We start from the raw sequence: 17504 nt of genomic DNA, 5'->3' as shown, positions 1-17504 counted from the left end.
ACCGAAAGCCTTCGTTGTCGTCTGGAGAACTAATTTTCCAATTGACAGGTTGACATGCTAAGGACATGATGGCTTAATTTTGATTTCCGTTTCCGGTTATTCAATGGCGGGCGCTCTTTCAGTTCAAATATATTTTGTATTTTTTCTTTTCATAAATAAAACCAAAAAATAATTTATTCACATATATTTATTTGAAATATGGAACAACGTGACTAAATAAATATAAAAATATAGAGGATTGTATTGTTTCAATACCAATTAGTTAATTATATGCACTTTTAACGTAAATTAGTTAAGGTATAAGCATGACTTACAGTAATTTGTAAATAACCACAAGTATTCGCAGACTTCAAGGACAGAAAACGGACACAGGAACATGAAAACGGGAGCCATATACAAAAACCTGAAAACAGAAAAACAAATTTTTTTATACTAAAATTAACAATGTATAAATATCAATAGGTATAAAATATAAATATACTGTTTAAAAAAAGCGTCCATTATTCCCAAAGAGACCTGGCTTATAAATCAAAAAGAAGCAAAAAGATACTTTTAGTCGGATAACATAATCAGATTATCAGTCCGATTTATTGCATTATTGACAATAAATCGCACATACTGGAGATAACTAATGTTGGCTATAGTTAAAAATGATCTTACCTTGCTGTAAATTGTTTCCATTTTCAAAAAATCGCCGATCAAAGAGATTATAACACCATTTTCTTGCATCTAAAAAATGTAAAAACAATGTTTATTTACATGTTATTTACTACCTATTTTTCATATACATGGGACATACTTACTACTGCAGAAACGTCATTTTCTCCAGGATTCTTCATGTAATATATATTTTATATACTTTATTACCTTTATATTTATAAATTTCAGCCGAAATATTAAATTGAACTTCCAAAACGAAACTAAACGGAATGAATTAAAATGGCGTCGAATATTTTCGAATTTGTTCTAGAACAAATCTGAAGTTGTCTCTGAAAGTGAAATCTGTCAATTCTAAACTGCGAAGTTAGACAATAGTTAGACAAAAACACTGCTGTCCTTGTCTAGGCGGTCATACTTGTCGTGAGGAGAATGACAGGAATGACACTAATGACTGTTTCCAATTTTCCTATTTCACTGTCACCCCCCTGCAAGATCTATCGATTGAAAATATTTTCAATATGGCGGCACTTCCGGAAATACCAGAAGTTAGCAACAACTTTCTTATTTTAAATGGGTGGCCCCATTTTTTATTACATTAAGTTCTCTGTAAAATTTTATGAATTTTGATATTAAACACTCTACAGGGTGTCTCAGATTTTAATCGGGAAAATTTAATACGATAGAACTTGCAAAAATAAAAATTGTTCATATCAACTTGTAAGATTTAAAGCTTTCTTTTCGAGATACAGGGTGTTAAAGTTACTTAAAAAAGAAAAAAAAATTAAGATATTTGAAAAACTATTTAATCGATTTTGTTATAACTTGACCTATTTATAATACTTACTATGGGACTTAATTTGATGTAATTAGATTTAAGTTTAATGGCCAGGGGCGGCAGTGGGGCATCACTGTTAAATTATTTTAAAGGAAAAAATAGGTACGCCACTGCTTTTTTAGAAGTTATAATAAAATAATATTATTTTTGGATTTAGGAATTGAAAACATTATTTTTTTGTCTATCTTGCTTACTTTTTGCGAAAAAAATTAAATTCTAATTGATAATTAATATTATAATTGGTATTCTAATGGTACACTGTATCTCGAAAAGTAAGCTTTAAATCTTATAAGTTGATATGAACTTTTTGTTTTATTTTTACAACTTCTATCGTCTATTAAATTTTCCCCTGAGAGACACCCTGTATACCTAACATTAACCGTTTTTGAGAAAAAACAAATATTTAAAATTTTTGTACGAAAAGTACCTACTGCCTGTGAAAAATATGTGTATAGCCTAAACGTCGAATTTAGTGATTACCACAACCACTGTGTCATAAAGAGAAGACATGTGGCTATCTATTTCAAAAATTAAATTGTTTGAATGTTATATAATAATGACCGCAGCTGTTATGGAATTGAACGATTAAAAAATTATTATAAATCATTTTTTTCCAATAGAAACCCACTTCTTTAATTTCACTAGTGAAAAGGCTTTTCAATTTTTTACTTTTTGACTATATAAGTTCCTATACCTAAAAAAACTGTTTTTAAATTATTTAATATTTAGTTTTAAAGCGTACATTTTTCTTGATTTTAACTAGCAGCCTATGACTTTAAACGTCAAGTAATGTAAAACAGTAGATCTGGTCATGTCATATTGTGACACTTTGTTCAAAAACCAGTATGTTATCGATCATCATTTCCAAACCAACTTTGCGCTGTTTTTTTTTCGATCATACGGTATATTATTAATATCAACTATTAGATATCACTAAAGAGCGAAAATACGAGATATATTTTTACAAACACACTTTTTAACTCTTAAGCAGCAGTATTTATAATATAGGAAATTCAAATAATTCGTGCTCTGACAGATGGAAATAAATTGTTGACTGTTTGACAATTAATGTCAAAGGAAGTTAGATAAAATCAAGAAAAATATACGTTTTCAAACTTAATCTTAAATAAATTAAAAACGATTTATTTTAGGTATAGAAACATGTAATCACAAAAAGTAACGAATTTGAAAACCTTTTCACTAGTAAGATAGAAAAGTGGGTTTTTATTTGAAAAAAATTATTTATGATAATTTTTTAATCGCTCAATTCCATGACAGCTACCGCCATTACGTTCTCTCTTTATGTCACAGTGGCTATGGTTATCAATAAATTTGACTTTTAGGCTATACAATTTTTTTTGACAGGTCGTTTTTTCGTCCAAAAATTTTATTTTTTTTTTTTCTCAAAAACGGTTAATATTAGATATAGAGTGTTTAACATCAATATTCGTCAATACATCAATAGAATTTTATAAAGAATTTAAGTATGTAATAAAAAATGGGAGCACCCATTTAAAATAAGAAAGTTGTTGTCAACTTCCGGTATTTCCAAAAGTGCTGCCATATTGAAAATAATTTTAATGGATAGATCTCGTTGTGAAACAATCATGTGCAAAAAATCTCCTATCTAGATAATTGTGGTTCTCTAGAAACTTCTAATGCACGCTCAGCCGGGGACAGCCTGTGACAGCCTGTATATATCTATAATTTTATGTTGTGTATTACATCTCCTTGTATCCCACGCTACGCCGGCGCCGCTGTTAATCAGTACCGAAAGTACCAGAAAATACGGGAAATCCCGGTTCCTAAGAGGCGTGTTACCGAAATTCCCGGTTCCGATAAAAACAGCACGGGTTGCGGAAACTAGTGATGGGATAACTCAAGCGAAAATTCGCTCGAGTACTCGATTATTGAAATAACCGACATCGCTCGATTATGAACGAGCGATGCAAGTGACTAGCAAGCGATCCTAGAATGAAATAAATTGAAATCAGATTTTAATGTGACATACTCGATAAAAAGCCGAGCGAATTTTCTACATACATTGCAGATAGCAAGTTTATACGACGTTATCCGTTGCGTATCTGAGGGACAAAATTTTACGACCTACATCGACAATGCTTTGAAATAAACTAAATCAAGCGATCAAGCGAATCGCTCGTCGCTGCTACTTGCCATTCATCACTGAAAGAATATGTACCCTGCGCACGCAACTTCCTGCTTGGCGCTTGGCGTTAACCACAGGCGTTAATTAACGAGTACTTACAACAAGCGACGACGGTCGAAAAACCGTATTTTTAAATATGAGCGATATTTCGCTCGAACGATCGCTCGATTATTGCAATCGCTTGAAACTCGAGTACTCGATTATTGAAATTAATCGGTTTTTCCCATCACTAGCAGAAACCCCAATTTGGGCAGGACCCGCTTCGATATTAACCGGATTTGTTATTAGCTCTAGCTCTAGCCACTTCGTACCGTCCGCAACCGGCGCGCCCTGAAGACGGGCAGCGTCGGTACGTTATCGCCGCCGCCTCGACGACGGCAATCGTTTTCCCGCCTTCTGGCCAGAGCCGCCGCCGATGCTGACGCAACATCGTACCGCCGCTGTCCATTCATGAGTTCTTAAAGGGAGGCGTACCGCACTTTCGGGCTCATAATTCTGACGACCGTCAACGCGCAAAGAACCGGAAAACGTTTGCCGGCATCTTCTCTCACGTGGCCAGCTACGAAGAACGTTGCGGTGACTTTAACACTTTTTCGACTAAATGTTTTTTCATCTCGATCGTTGCGTCATCTCGTCTAATCCTTCTACGTTGTATTCGAACTGTCACAAGGGCCGTTTTCTCGATTGGATTGTTACGTGACACAGACACCTCTTCGGTGGTAATTTTTTTCCTTAAGTTTGCGCATATGGCGAGGCCGCACGTGCATGACATGGTAAGTCTTATTTAAAAAAAAATACTTTTTTTTCAAACGTCACAAAAGTATTAATTTTTGCGACGTGATTGACAATATAAAAAAAGTCATTTTAACGCCTAGGCATAAAATTTCTAAAGCACATAAAGTGTCAAATTCAACGAGCGTAACTCTAGTTTCTCGATATATAATTACTTTACAATTACTTTTAAATATTTTTATATTACCTTATTTTGTAACGTTTGAAAAAAAAATAGCATGTTCTATTCGGAGTAAAAATTATTTTTGGTACCTCGCCTGTAATGTCAAACGTACAGCCTCGCCACGAAAAGTATCAATTTTACTCCTAATAAAACAATATACTATTATGATAATTCTTATTTAGTTACTTAATTCGTAAAGAATTGCATCCCATACTGTCAATATTCAAATTTTCTTTTCACTCTGAGATTAAAGTTTACATCAGAATGATCAATTACAAAATATTATGAAATTGTAAATTTAATATTTTAACGTAAAAAATATGTTAACCAGGTCAGTTAATAAAAATATTTTCTTGTTATATTAGATATAGGTAATTATAGTTTTATATGGTAAGTCTTATTAATAATCTTTATTGAGCGATAGGTAGAAGCACCGAAATTTTTTTCAAATTTTTTTTTTCACAAAAGTATTAATTTTTGCGACGTGATTGACACTTGATTGAAAATATAAAAGTCATTTACGCCTAAGCATAAAAGTACGAAAATATAGTATTAAACTGACATAAAGCGTCAAATTCAACGAGCGTGACCATAGTTTCTCGATATACCGGATGCGTCTCAAAAGTGGCTCAGCCCTATAACTTTTTTATTTTTTCAGATAAAAAAAAACGAGAATTGTTAGTATATGACCTAAATTAGGATTGATTGACGTATTCAATTCTTTTCGGTCATTTCCTGTTTCACCGGAACTGACAACTTTTGATTTTTAAACGGCACCCTCGGTATCTTTTTACTTTATTCGATAGAAAATTACATTCTGAACAGAATGACATATCATATGTCAACTTTTGACATTCTCGCTTAATAAAAAATAATATTTTAAAATTCAATCTAAAATGCCATGGCTATTTTAAAAACACTAATTCTTCTAACTAAAAAAAACACTAATCAAGGAGCCTTGGAAACGTCTAATGTTTTTAGTGTCTTGTCCTGACCAGTTAGAAAATACTCAAATCGTATTTTTAATCATATCTCAATTTTTTTAAATGGAACGATGTTGGCTCATTAACATATATTTGGAAAAAGAATTTGTTTAAGAATAATTTGATACCACACACTTGGTATTTGGAGTCAAATTTTCGTTACGAACCGCCTGTTACAATTTCAAATAAACCTTATGCGTAAATGTCAAAAGTTGACATATGATATGTCATTCTATTCGAGAGTGCTATTTTCTATCGAATAAAGTAAAAAAATACCGAGGACGTCGTTTAAAAATCAAAAGTATTCATTTCCGGTGAAACGGGAAGTGACCAAAAAAAAACACAGGGTGGCAAAAAAATAGTATACCTAGCTTTGATGGATGATTACAGATATAAGTAAAAGAAAAAGTTCGTACGAACATATGTCCTAAAATTCTTCCTAGGAAGTTAAAGAGTAAATAAAAATAACATATTTTCTTTATTTTTAAGAAATATGGGAAACCGCTTTTCTTAAAATTTGGTACTCTTACACACATTTTAATGCCAAAGCGAATTGTGGTAGTGTAAAATTCCGTAACAGCTCAGAAATACTTTCCATTAGGGTAGATACAGTAATTTCAAAAAATTACAACCTAAATATATTGAAAACCATACACCGCCACTTTCTCAAAGTAAACGAAGTGCATCTTTTAAAAAAAAAAGTAAAAAAGGAATTTTACACTATTGCCATTCGCTTTGACATTAAAAGTTTGAGAGTACCAATTTTCAAGAAAAACGGTTTACCAATGTTCGTTTACAGATGTAGTATAAATTACAGAGGGTGTAGAAGTTTCATTCTTATTTTGATTTTTTCAAATAATTTCTGAGCTAACGTCGATATTTGGATAAAAATTGGTATCTGATGTATGTCGAATACAGTAGGAGTCATATTGTATCAATATGACTCCTACTTGTAGGGGGCGCCACCTACATATGTTTTAACTGGTTTGAAGAGTTTTCTTCCAACTTTTCTTCCGTACCGGTATAAAACTACAGTCAACTTACTTATGTGAGTGAATTATTACTGAGTGAAAAATAAACATTTTCGCCATTTTTTACGTAAAATTAAAGTCTCTTGGTAATAATCGCTAGTAGTAATGGTTCTCCAGATATTTCGAATCAAAATAATCAATACATGTCATCAATGACAAAAACTGAACATATTGACTAGATAGTTAGTTATTAGATAGAAATAATAAATTTGAAATGTTTTTGTACCAAAGGTTCAACAGAAACTATTTCATCATAATCTTTTCTAGAAAATATATGATTAACTAAAAAAAAATTAAAAGTCCCCAGATTTATCATTTTAGTCAAATAACTATCTAGCCAACATGTTTATTTTTTTGTCAATGATACATGTATTGATAATTTTTATTCCAAATATCTTGAGAACGATTACTGTTGCATTTTTGCGTAAAAAATGGAGGAAATGTATATTTTTCACTCAGTAGTGATATACACGAAACCAATTAAAAAACATGTACATCGCGCCTCCTACAAATCGGAGTCATATTGACACATTAACATAAAATTTCTTAGTCAAAAAATACCCAGATACTCAGATACCAATTTTGATTCAAATATTTATATTATTTCCGAAATTATTTGGGAAAAATCGAAATAAAAATAAAACTTCTACACCTTCTTCTTCTTCTATTTTTGTTAAGTTAAACTGTTAAAGTTAGTTATCCTGCTAAAGCTTCCCGAATACAATTCGGACCAATCTGTATGTTATTTTTATTTGCCCTTTCGATGGCTGTACCTTCCTCGGAAAGTATTTAGGATGTATTATGTTCATAGCAACTTTTTGTTTTATTTTTCTCTGTATAATTAGAATTACCTAATACAGAAGTCAGATACACTATTTTTCGACACCCTGTGCATCTCTTAAATTGATTAATTCACCAACATCTCATTATTCGACAAAGAATAAACAGTTATTTATCAGCAAACAGTTTCAGTATACACTGCCGAGTAAAATTTCCGGAAAAATCTACAGAGCTGAAGTAGGTCAAAACTAAAATCAAAATTCAATTGTATGCCAACGGCTGGCTCTATATAATATATTGCGGTATAATGAACTTAAACTGTTTTTAAACGACTCATTTATTATTTGGATAAGATCCCGTAAAATTTTAATAATCACTATAGGTAATCGATGGATATGTAACAAACTAATATCTAAAATATAAACAGAGCTGGCTCAGACAGATTTGTCGTCCGTATGGAAGACATACGACATATCAGTCAAATGCGCTTTTTACTACACTATAAGCTTTAAATAAGAGCAGTCTATGTATACGAAAATTTTTAACTCAAGTTTTATTTTCAATCTACAAAAATAAATTGCAAAATATTATTTTTTTTTTATGGTCTCTCAGATATTTATATGACAATTTATACTTAAAAATCTGAAGCAATTCATTATTGCCCAATTAATAATATAACGTTAATGGTGAAAAACGTATCAATTTTCATTAATTTTAAAATACAAGGTATACCGTATGATCGAAAAAAAAACGGCGTCAGCGATGGCTATGAAATGAAGACCGCTGTCATTTTATATGTATATGTAAAATTTTGTAGGGAATATCAAAGATTGTCATTTCAAAGCCACCATGAACGCCGTTTTTTTCGATCATAAGGAACAAATCCCTCTGGATTTAACATACCTATGGCATATTTATATTCTGTCTTTAAGAATTAATAAGTTGTTTCAACAAGAAACAAATGTTTGCTTGGAATATTTATTTATTTTTTCTGATATATTATTATAGATTTTTACAAGATTACAAGTAATATTTCTCTTTTTATATCGGAAATTGCACTTATCGGTAATTAAATATGATTTATGTCGGGTGTAATTATGCTTATTAACACTCAGAATGATCTCTTAATATTAAATCACATATTTATATATACCGAGCGTCTCAAGACCCCGACTCCATTGGAATATTTTATTTCAATACCACAATTAATAAAACTCTCATTTCAATACGCTATCATCATCATTGTCATTACTCACTCACTCTAAATTAACTCTAAATCAACACTAAATCATAATACACCTTTGTAAAGAGTAGTGAAAGTTTATTTCAAATACCTATATATACCATAAAATATACAGGGTCTCTTCTAAAAATAGAAAGCAAAAGTCACTTTCGGTCAAACTAATAGTCTTACAATGCTCGTACTACCACACTAATACGTATTTTTATATTTGTTGGCTATTCCGAAATATTCAAACTTCTTGCTTTTTATGCAGCTAAGGGTGACTGCAACGACGTCCCGTAATCCTGCTGTTAAAACATAACAGCTGTTTGTTAACAATTGTTATGTTTTAACACAGCAGGGACAGGGAAAAAATTGTGCTAAGATCAGTTTCTAAGGAACTTAACTTATCAACCTCTAAAGTAACCTATTATGCCCTTTTTGAGTCACATACTCGTTATGCCTTTCCATTCTAGGGAACTTACTGCACAACAAAATTTGATCGTATTTTCAGACTTCAAAAGAGAGCAGTTCGATATTTATTGGGACTGAACAGTAGAACTCACTGCCAGAATTGTTTTAAAAATTTCAAAATACTGACTCTTCCTTTTTTATTCATTTTTGAATCCGTTTGCTTAATCCGCAAGCACATATCTGCTATTCCCGAAAGGCCATCTCATAACTATCCACTTAGGAATGCGGAGCACGATCTTTGTCTACCAACCCCGAGCTCAGAACTAGTTAAAGGCTCAATACTGTACAATGCCAAAAAAAATGTACAATCATCTGCCTTTGAATATCAAGTCGCTTTCATTCTTTCCCGCATTTCGCAAAGCTCTTAAATCATAGTCACTGGAGAGCCCTATATGCGGTGAACGACTTTTTTGTTGATGTTTAATCATGAACAATTTTGAATTTTAAAATTTTGATCATCTCACACACTGGTTAAAGGTCTAGTATTTAATATTTAATATTTTATAACTGTTACATGATTATATCCATTTACAATTTTCCTATTGTAAAATTTTATTGATACGCCTTTTTTTGTGTTCTGCAATGTCCATGTATGTTTTATTTGTAATTTTAATGACGTAAATTTTTTTGAATTGATTTGTTTTGTATATTTTCTGTGCTTTTGTTTGTTTTGTAAATGCTTTGTCGATGAAGCTATTTTGGGTTTTTGTACAATAAACCGTTACCTACTTATTATTTATTATTTATTAAGAGCTATTGAGACGTCCGGTATATAATTACAATAAAAATGGTATACATACATCAATAGTTTCTTTCACTGATACGTGATTTATTATTTTAAGATAACTTGTATGAAACCTACATTAATAATTTCGATAATAAAATAATTTTAGGCCTGATAAGCTAAGTGAGCAGTTTATCTCGTGCGTCACTTCATTACACATTTTAATTTTTTTTCTTAAGGGAATCTGTCGGTAATCTAACCTTCATTCAGTGGCCAGATAACCCTCTTGTAATATTAACTCGATTGCATATTCTTATGAGCATCATATGTGATATATCTGTTCCATTAATGTATAGTATACGTTTGAATTAATGTGTTAATATAGGATGATAATGATTGGCACTAACCTCTTTATGTTAAAGTATTTTTAACTTAAATATAATATGAATGATATACATAAATAAATATTGAACAATCTAGAATGACTCAAACGGATTGCAATAATTTAAGGTACGCGCACACTGACCAGAGTTGCACGCGCCGCATCGACCAAAGAAAAATATTGTTTGTGTTACTTTCAATGAAGGTGCGCACACTAGCCAGAGCCGCACGAATCGCATCGACGAAAATGCGGCTAGCATTGTTGGGCCAGAATAATTTTCGGAAATGCGACTAGTGCTGCTGACGTCACACGCATTTCCTTCCACTCTACGTAGGTAGCCGAAGAGGAGATTAGAAATTCAATATGCTAAGAAAGTTCGCAAATTTTTCATGGCTCATATTGAAAAATTTTTAGATCATCCTCAATTAAATATGGAAATAATGTGGATTTTGCAAATATTGTGAACCTGTAACTTTCGATTCTTTCTCGTGATTTCTTCTTCTTCTATTAGCAAGGACCTCATAATTATTTCTTGTTCGTTGTCATTCATTGACAGGACTCCGGAAGTGACTGATGAGAAATTCGAATGGCAAATACGGGTGAAGTAGGGGTAAAAAGAAAAAAAAAAGCGAATAATGCGGCGCGTTCGGTACGGATCAGTGTGCGTGACTAGAAAAAAAAGTACGATTCGTGCGGCGAGTGCGGCGCTGGTCAGTGTGCGCTTACCTTTACAGTGTTTTTTAATTATTACAGGGTCCGGCACTAGTGCGTCAGGCATCTGTTGCTCCTATAGAATAAAAAACTTGAGAATTTTGTTTAAGTGCAAACCTAAAGTATGTACCAGAATGTATTTCCGGAAAATATTTTAACTTCTATAGGGTGGCTCAAAAAAGTGTGAGCGAATCTGGATGATTTTTTCTAAATTGGACACCCCGTATACTATTGCATTTTTGGCTTCCTTTCAGATCACTTTACATAATCCTAAGATATGAGTAAATCTATTTCGATAGTTTCAGAGATATTAAAAAAAAATTGCGCCGGGAGGCACGTATAGCTGCCCATACTAAAATATGTTAATAAAAAGTTGGTAGGCAGTTCTTTTAGTTTCAAAGTAAAGGAATTTTTCCAATTTTAGTCCGCGGTTATTTTCCCTATCCGCCACCTGGGGTCGCGTCCGATGGGAGTTTGGAGTTCTCCACACGGATTTTCTCAAAAACGGACTACGGAAACACGCAATATCTCAAAAACTGCGACTTTGACTGCTTTTGATGTTATTACAAATTTTGTTGCAAATCTTATTCCTAATCTTAAATTGAAAACCGCGTTTCGCTAGCTACTGTAATTTTGGAGTTTTATAAAAAAATTTTAACACCCTCCTATACCCCCTTACCAACCCCCCACTTCCACCAAAAACTAATGGCCAGATTCTCGGGTGCCACAGTGCCAAATTTGGTTAAAATCGGTTTAGCGGTTTTTCAGTTATCGTGTTACAGACGGACAGACAGACAGACAGACACCATGAAAATATTTTGTATTTAGGTAATTTATGACCCAAATAACTCATTTTGAATGAAATTAAAAAAACTTTTTTTTTTGCCGATCTTAATAGCCTACCATACCTGTTGGTATGGTCGGCTAATAAATCAAAAATATATATTTTTCAACTCTTCTTAAGAGAAATTATGGTTAAACTCATTGAATTTGACGCTTATGTCAGTTTAATAATATATTTTCGTACTTTTCTGCTTAGGCGTAAAAGTGCTTTACTTTTATGCCTAGGCGTTAAAATGACTGGTACCATTTGAAAAAAAATATACAGGGTGGTCCGAACTATATTCCGGAAACTTAAAAATAAGTAAAAATGTTCGTATAAATGTATGTCCTAAAATGCTTAGTTCTACTATAAGGTGTAGAAGTTTCATTTTTATTTTGATTTTTTAGCCGACCATACCAATTGGTATGGTAGGTTATTAAGATCGACAAAAAAAGTTTTTTTTAATTTCATTCAAAATGAGTTATTTGGGTCATAAATGACCTAAATACAAAATATTTTCATGGTGTCCGTCTGTCCGTCTGCCGTCTGTAACACGATAACTCAAAAACCGCTAAACGGATTTTAACCAAAATTTGGCACAAAAATACTGGGGCACCCGAGAATCTGGCCATTAGTTTTTGGTGGGGGTGGGGGTTGATAAGGGAGTATGGGAGGGGATTAAAAATTAAAAAAAATCGTAACTCCAAAATTACAGTAGCTAGCTAAACGCGGTTTTCAAATTAAGATTAGGAATAATATTTGCAACAAAATTTGTAATAACATCAAAATCAGTCAAAGTCGCAGTTTTCGAGATATTAACATATTTTAGTATGGGCGGCTATACGTGCCTCCCAGCGCCAATTTTTTCAAATAATTTCTGAAGTAACGTGAATATTTGGATGAAAATTGATGTCTGGGAGTTTTTTGACATGAGAAATGTGATTTTGATGTCAATATGGCTCCTGCTAGTGGAGGGCGCCCCTTACCTATGTTTTAACTGTTTTGAAGCGTAATAACTTTTTGTCCGTACTTGTATAAAACTACCGAGGAAAAAAATATACATCTCTGTGACTTCACTCAAAAATATCTATACGTAAAAAACGTCGTAAATGTATATTTTTTACTTGGTAGTTTTATACAGGTACGGACGAAAAGTTATTACTCTTCAAACCAGTTAAAAATATGTAGGTAGCGCCCTCTACTAATAGTAGGAGCCATATTGACATCAAAATTTTCATCCAAATATTGACGGAACATCAGAAATTATTTGAAGAAAAATCGAAATAAAAATGAAACTTCTACACCCTGTATTTCCGAAACCAAGCATTTTAGGACATACATTTATACGAACTTTTTTACTTATTTTTATCTGTAGAATATGCTGCCGAAATTTCCGGAATACAGTTCGGACCACCCTGTATATAAGTTTTATAAAATGTCTAATTAAATTTGAACGAAAGGAGTATTGCTGGTTGCTGTAGATAATTTTCTCAGGGGAAATACATAAATAAAAAGGACTTTTTAGGTCAAAACAAGCCAAAAGGACAATTTGTTCCAAAAAGGACAGGTGGCAACCCTACGCGAGACCCGTACACACTTAGCAAAATTGGAATGTCTCGCGCTCGTCTCGCTCTCGTCTCGTTCGAATTGATTGAATTTATTTGTCAGATATTTGAACGGACATCGCATCTGAATAAAAAGCTTGATTTTCATGCATCCGTTATACGTTGATACGATGGTCCGACGGTGCTCTGATTGGTCATAGCATTTTCGCGCCACTTTTCATCCGTAAACATTTTACTTCAGCCCGTCAACGGACCCGTTCATACGGTAACGGACGTTTTGACACTTTTTTGACAAATTTAATCTAACCTTAATAAACATATAAGTAAAATACCAAAATCGTTATGGAAACGAAAATATAATATGACACCAACTATCCGATAAACGGAGGCATGAAAATGCAATAAATTTAAAAACTGCGTTATTTTCTAACCAATCAAAGCCTTTAAATTCTACCAATAAAATTAATCGTATCAACGTATCGTCGGACAACGGATGCATGAAAATCAAGTTTAAACGGAGAGTCCGTCATAATGACGGTCGCTTTATCCAAAGCGACAACTTTTTTTGTTGAAAACCCCTAATGTTATTGGACTAATTCATAGAAAGGACTAATTAATATCGTGATCGTACGAAAAACGTACGATATGTAGATACGGCCGAATCATGAGGCAGGCAACTTGTGTAATATTCTGTAAAGTTGAATTCTAGGTATTCGACTAGATCGGCAGCTGGTTTGGCAGACGGACTGGCACCAGATATCGCTCGTAGGAGCCAATTCGAACGTGAAGGTGACCGATCGCGCGACTCGGCCAGATGCGAATCGTGTCTAATTTACGGGACGTACGTTGTCACGCTGAGACACTTAAACGTCCAATTAAAGCTGAGTTAGTTCCTTAGATTTCGCTTTTCTAGATTAATAGATCGATACAGGGTGACAACTTAAAATACAGCGGCACGAAAAACGGGCACCTTAAAATTTTCATGTATTTTAATGTTTAATATATTTTGTTCTAGTGGACCAATTTTTATGATTGTTTAAGCAATTTGTAGCTAAATAATTTAAATTTTTATTTTAGTGAAATTTTGAAACACTCTGTGGAATGTTAAAATAGCAAGGATTTTGAAAATCATTTTATGATCTAGGTACATCTTTTCTCGACAGTTTATTTTTAAGTTAATCTCCATGGCTTTATTTTTTTTTGATATATTCACTTTTGGAAGAAGACACTAACATTTTTTACTATTTTCATTATTTTCACAAATTAATTATAAATATATAAAAAGATGCCCGGTGGCGTAGAGGTACAGCTCTCGTCTACCAATCTCAAGGTTGTGGGTTCGAATCCTACACCCGGCATTTCATCAGCCGACTGTTTGAATAAAATAAAAATAGTTTGAGTACCTAGGCCGACTCAGCCTTAAATGAGTACTTGGGATTCATAATCCGGAGATAATAATAGGCGGTTGAAGCGTAGTGCTAGCGACATTACCTTCCTTGTATACTGAACGGCTCTAGGATGGCAACCTGTACCTTGCTACTCCCAAGGCGTTAAACGCTATGTACAGAAGCTAATATTATATTATTATATATAAACAGTTATTATTAACATCAACAAAACTCACATTAAGGGACATGAATGACCATTTCTACCGCTTTCCCGTTCAAAATATTCTAATAAAGTTGCGATGAGTTTTTACGGCTATTAAACCGGCTTGTACCCCCACTTCGCACTAAAAGAGGTTCTAAAAAGAACAATGTTCGACCTGCAAGGTCTGCTAGTAAACATTTTCAAGCTTAAAGTATCGCAACACTATTTATTTAAACCAAAAACTCGTAATAAGTGTCAAAACGAATGACAATGTCAGGAAATAAATAAATAAATGCGACAACTTGACATTTGTAAGCAAGGCTACCACCTGAATCCCCAGCGCGAAATGTAAATTCCGGTGCGCCGTGCTATGTCCAGGGTTGGCAACTATGAATTTAACAATCGCGCCCTCGATTATGTAACTGAAAGTTTAATTCATTTGAGATATAAATAACTATGTAGTATAATAGGGGTTTTTGTATAGTCGTTCATGATCAAATTGCAATACATAAAATTTAATTTAAAAATGTTTAACAAGAAATATTTAAAGCTACTAATATCAGTTGTTATAACGATTTTGCACAAAATTATCATTGCATATTCTGAAAAATTACTTTACTTACTAAATTAAAGCAATAAATTATCAGAGCAATTAATTGTAAAACATGAAAAAAAAACTGCGGCAGGAAAGTTACGGGGTTGTAAATATATGCAGTAGTAATACATAATTACTCAATTAGCTGACTGCACCAGCGAAACAACTTTATCAGAAATCTCATCGCGCCGATAAAAATCTTCCCATAATAAATACCTTGGCCATGACACGAAGATTAATGGCTGCAGTCAAATTACCCATGGTGATTATTCGATGAATAATTTGTTACTTTCTCGATATCGAAGAAGCGTTGGATATACCGATATACACCGTTGGATACCGGGTTAATAGTAGATAATGTTTATACTTTCAACGAATAAATACTTTTATCAAAATATATATACACATGGCCAAAATTATTGCATATATTGTTTAAAAATGTATGGAAAGGAATCTTTGTAATGTATGGAAAGAATATTTTTTTATACATAGCTTTGATAATCTGTAATAAACATTCTTTTTGTTAAAATGGATATGGTAAACAATGTTTATCGTTCAGACCCAATATTATTACAAATTCTTGTACATTTCGATTTGTGGTCTCTTATGGGTTTCAGAAGAAATTTGACCATTGTTTTGGCCTTAAAATACCTAGAAACATTATTTCACAGTTTAATAGAGTCACAATAGTAACACTGTCTCAACAGGGCTACCGGCAAGTTGTAATAGCTGAAATTGTAGGAGTTAACCAAAGCGATGTTTCGCGAATATTAACAAAAATCAGGGAGACAAACGAGGTTACAGACCGGCCTGGAAGAGGTGGAAAAAGAGTTACTATAAATATTTACAAATATCCCTAATTGCACGACGCAATCCTCTGCTTTCTAGTACTGCTATTAAAAATGAGTTAGCTCGCCATGAAGGAGTAAATGTTTCAAGAAAGACCATAGCAAGAAAACTCCATGACAGAGGATTACATTTAAGGAGGCCTCTACGTGTTCCGAAGTTTAATTTACAGCACGAAATTACGCAACTACAATGGGCTGAGGAGATGAGAGCAAATGGACCTAATTGGAATTTCGTCATGTTTAGTGATGAAACAAGAATAGGCCTACTGCCAGACTAGCGACGAACTTTGGTCTGGAGAGCATCTGGAAGACGAGCACGCTTGAATGCAGCTCAACACCGTGTCCCGTTTCAAGGGGGAAGCATTATGGTATTGGCAGGTATAATGCACGGAGATCGAACTCCTCTGGTTTTTATTAATGGCACAATGACAGGTGCCTCATATCTTAGAGACGTTTTAAAGCCTATTGTGCGTCCATTTCGAGGGGCAGTGGGGGATGAATTTGTTTACACGGACGATAATGCTCCTCCCCATCGCACTTTAGCTGTTCGCGAATTTTGTGAGGAAGAGGGTATAAGGAAATTGTGGTGGCCACCGATGTCTCCAGATATGAATGTGATCGAGCATGCTTGGGACATGCTAAAACGCCATATTGCCAATAGGAATGATCCCCCACCTTAAATGAATTGAAAATTGCTGCGCTGGAAACATGGGAAGCCATTCCTCAACATCTTCTGGACAACTTAATTGAGAGCATGCCACGTCGTCTCACAGCTTGCATTGAGGCTCGAGGAGGCAATACAGACTATTAGCTGTGAGAAATAATTAAAATTGTTTTCAATATTTTCTGTTTAAAATGAAATTTGTTTTTGTTGATTTTCACTCATTATGAAATAAAATTCTAATAACAGCCTAGTTGCACTTAGATTTTTAATTTTATATTAGTTAGTCGTGTAGTAAGCCAATATGTCCAAAAATATAAAAAGAATCATATTAGGTCCAAAATAAAATAAAAATATTTCGTGCGATGAAATCGCGAGTGAATTAATTTCGGGAGACGATAATGCAATTTTATTGTCATGTATAAAACAATATTTTTTTCCATAGCGAGTTACGTTTTAAAAAATATTCAGAAATTATTATTTCAAGGAATTTATTAC

The 17504-nt window shown here is 33.2% G+C and overlaps 1 protein-coding gene across 2 annotated transcripts in view; it reads left to right on the top strand.

The window, feature by feature from the left end:
- The window catches only part of LOC115883104 (neural/ectodermal development factor IMP-L2), a 108675-nt gene that overhangs the window by 64440 nt on the left and 26731 nt on the right, over nt 1-17504 (top strand). Inside the window, exon 1 of one of the 2 annotated variants that reach the window (XM_030901397.1) lies at nt 4117-4435. The exons of the other annotated variant lie outside the window; for it this stretch is intronic. Coding sequence (XP_030757257.1) covers nt 4409-4435 — 27 coding nt within the window. The 5' untranslated portion in view covers nt 4117-4408. Of the gene's footprint in view, nt 1-4116; nt 4436-17504 lie in introns of those variants that run through there. 2 annotated transcript variants of the gene reach the window in all.

This window comes from Sitophilus oryzae, unplaced genomic scaffold (genome assembly GCF_002938485.1).
Source record: "Sitophilus oryzae breed Bouriz unplaced genomic scaffold, Soryzae_2.0 scaffold_1809_pilon_pilon, whole genome shotgun sequence".
Classification (NCBI taxonomy): Eukaryota; Metazoa; Arthropoda; class Insecta; order Coleoptera; family Curculionidae; genus Sitophilus; species Sitophilus oryzae.
This window is presented reverse-complemented; position numbering and strand designations above follow the sequence as displayed.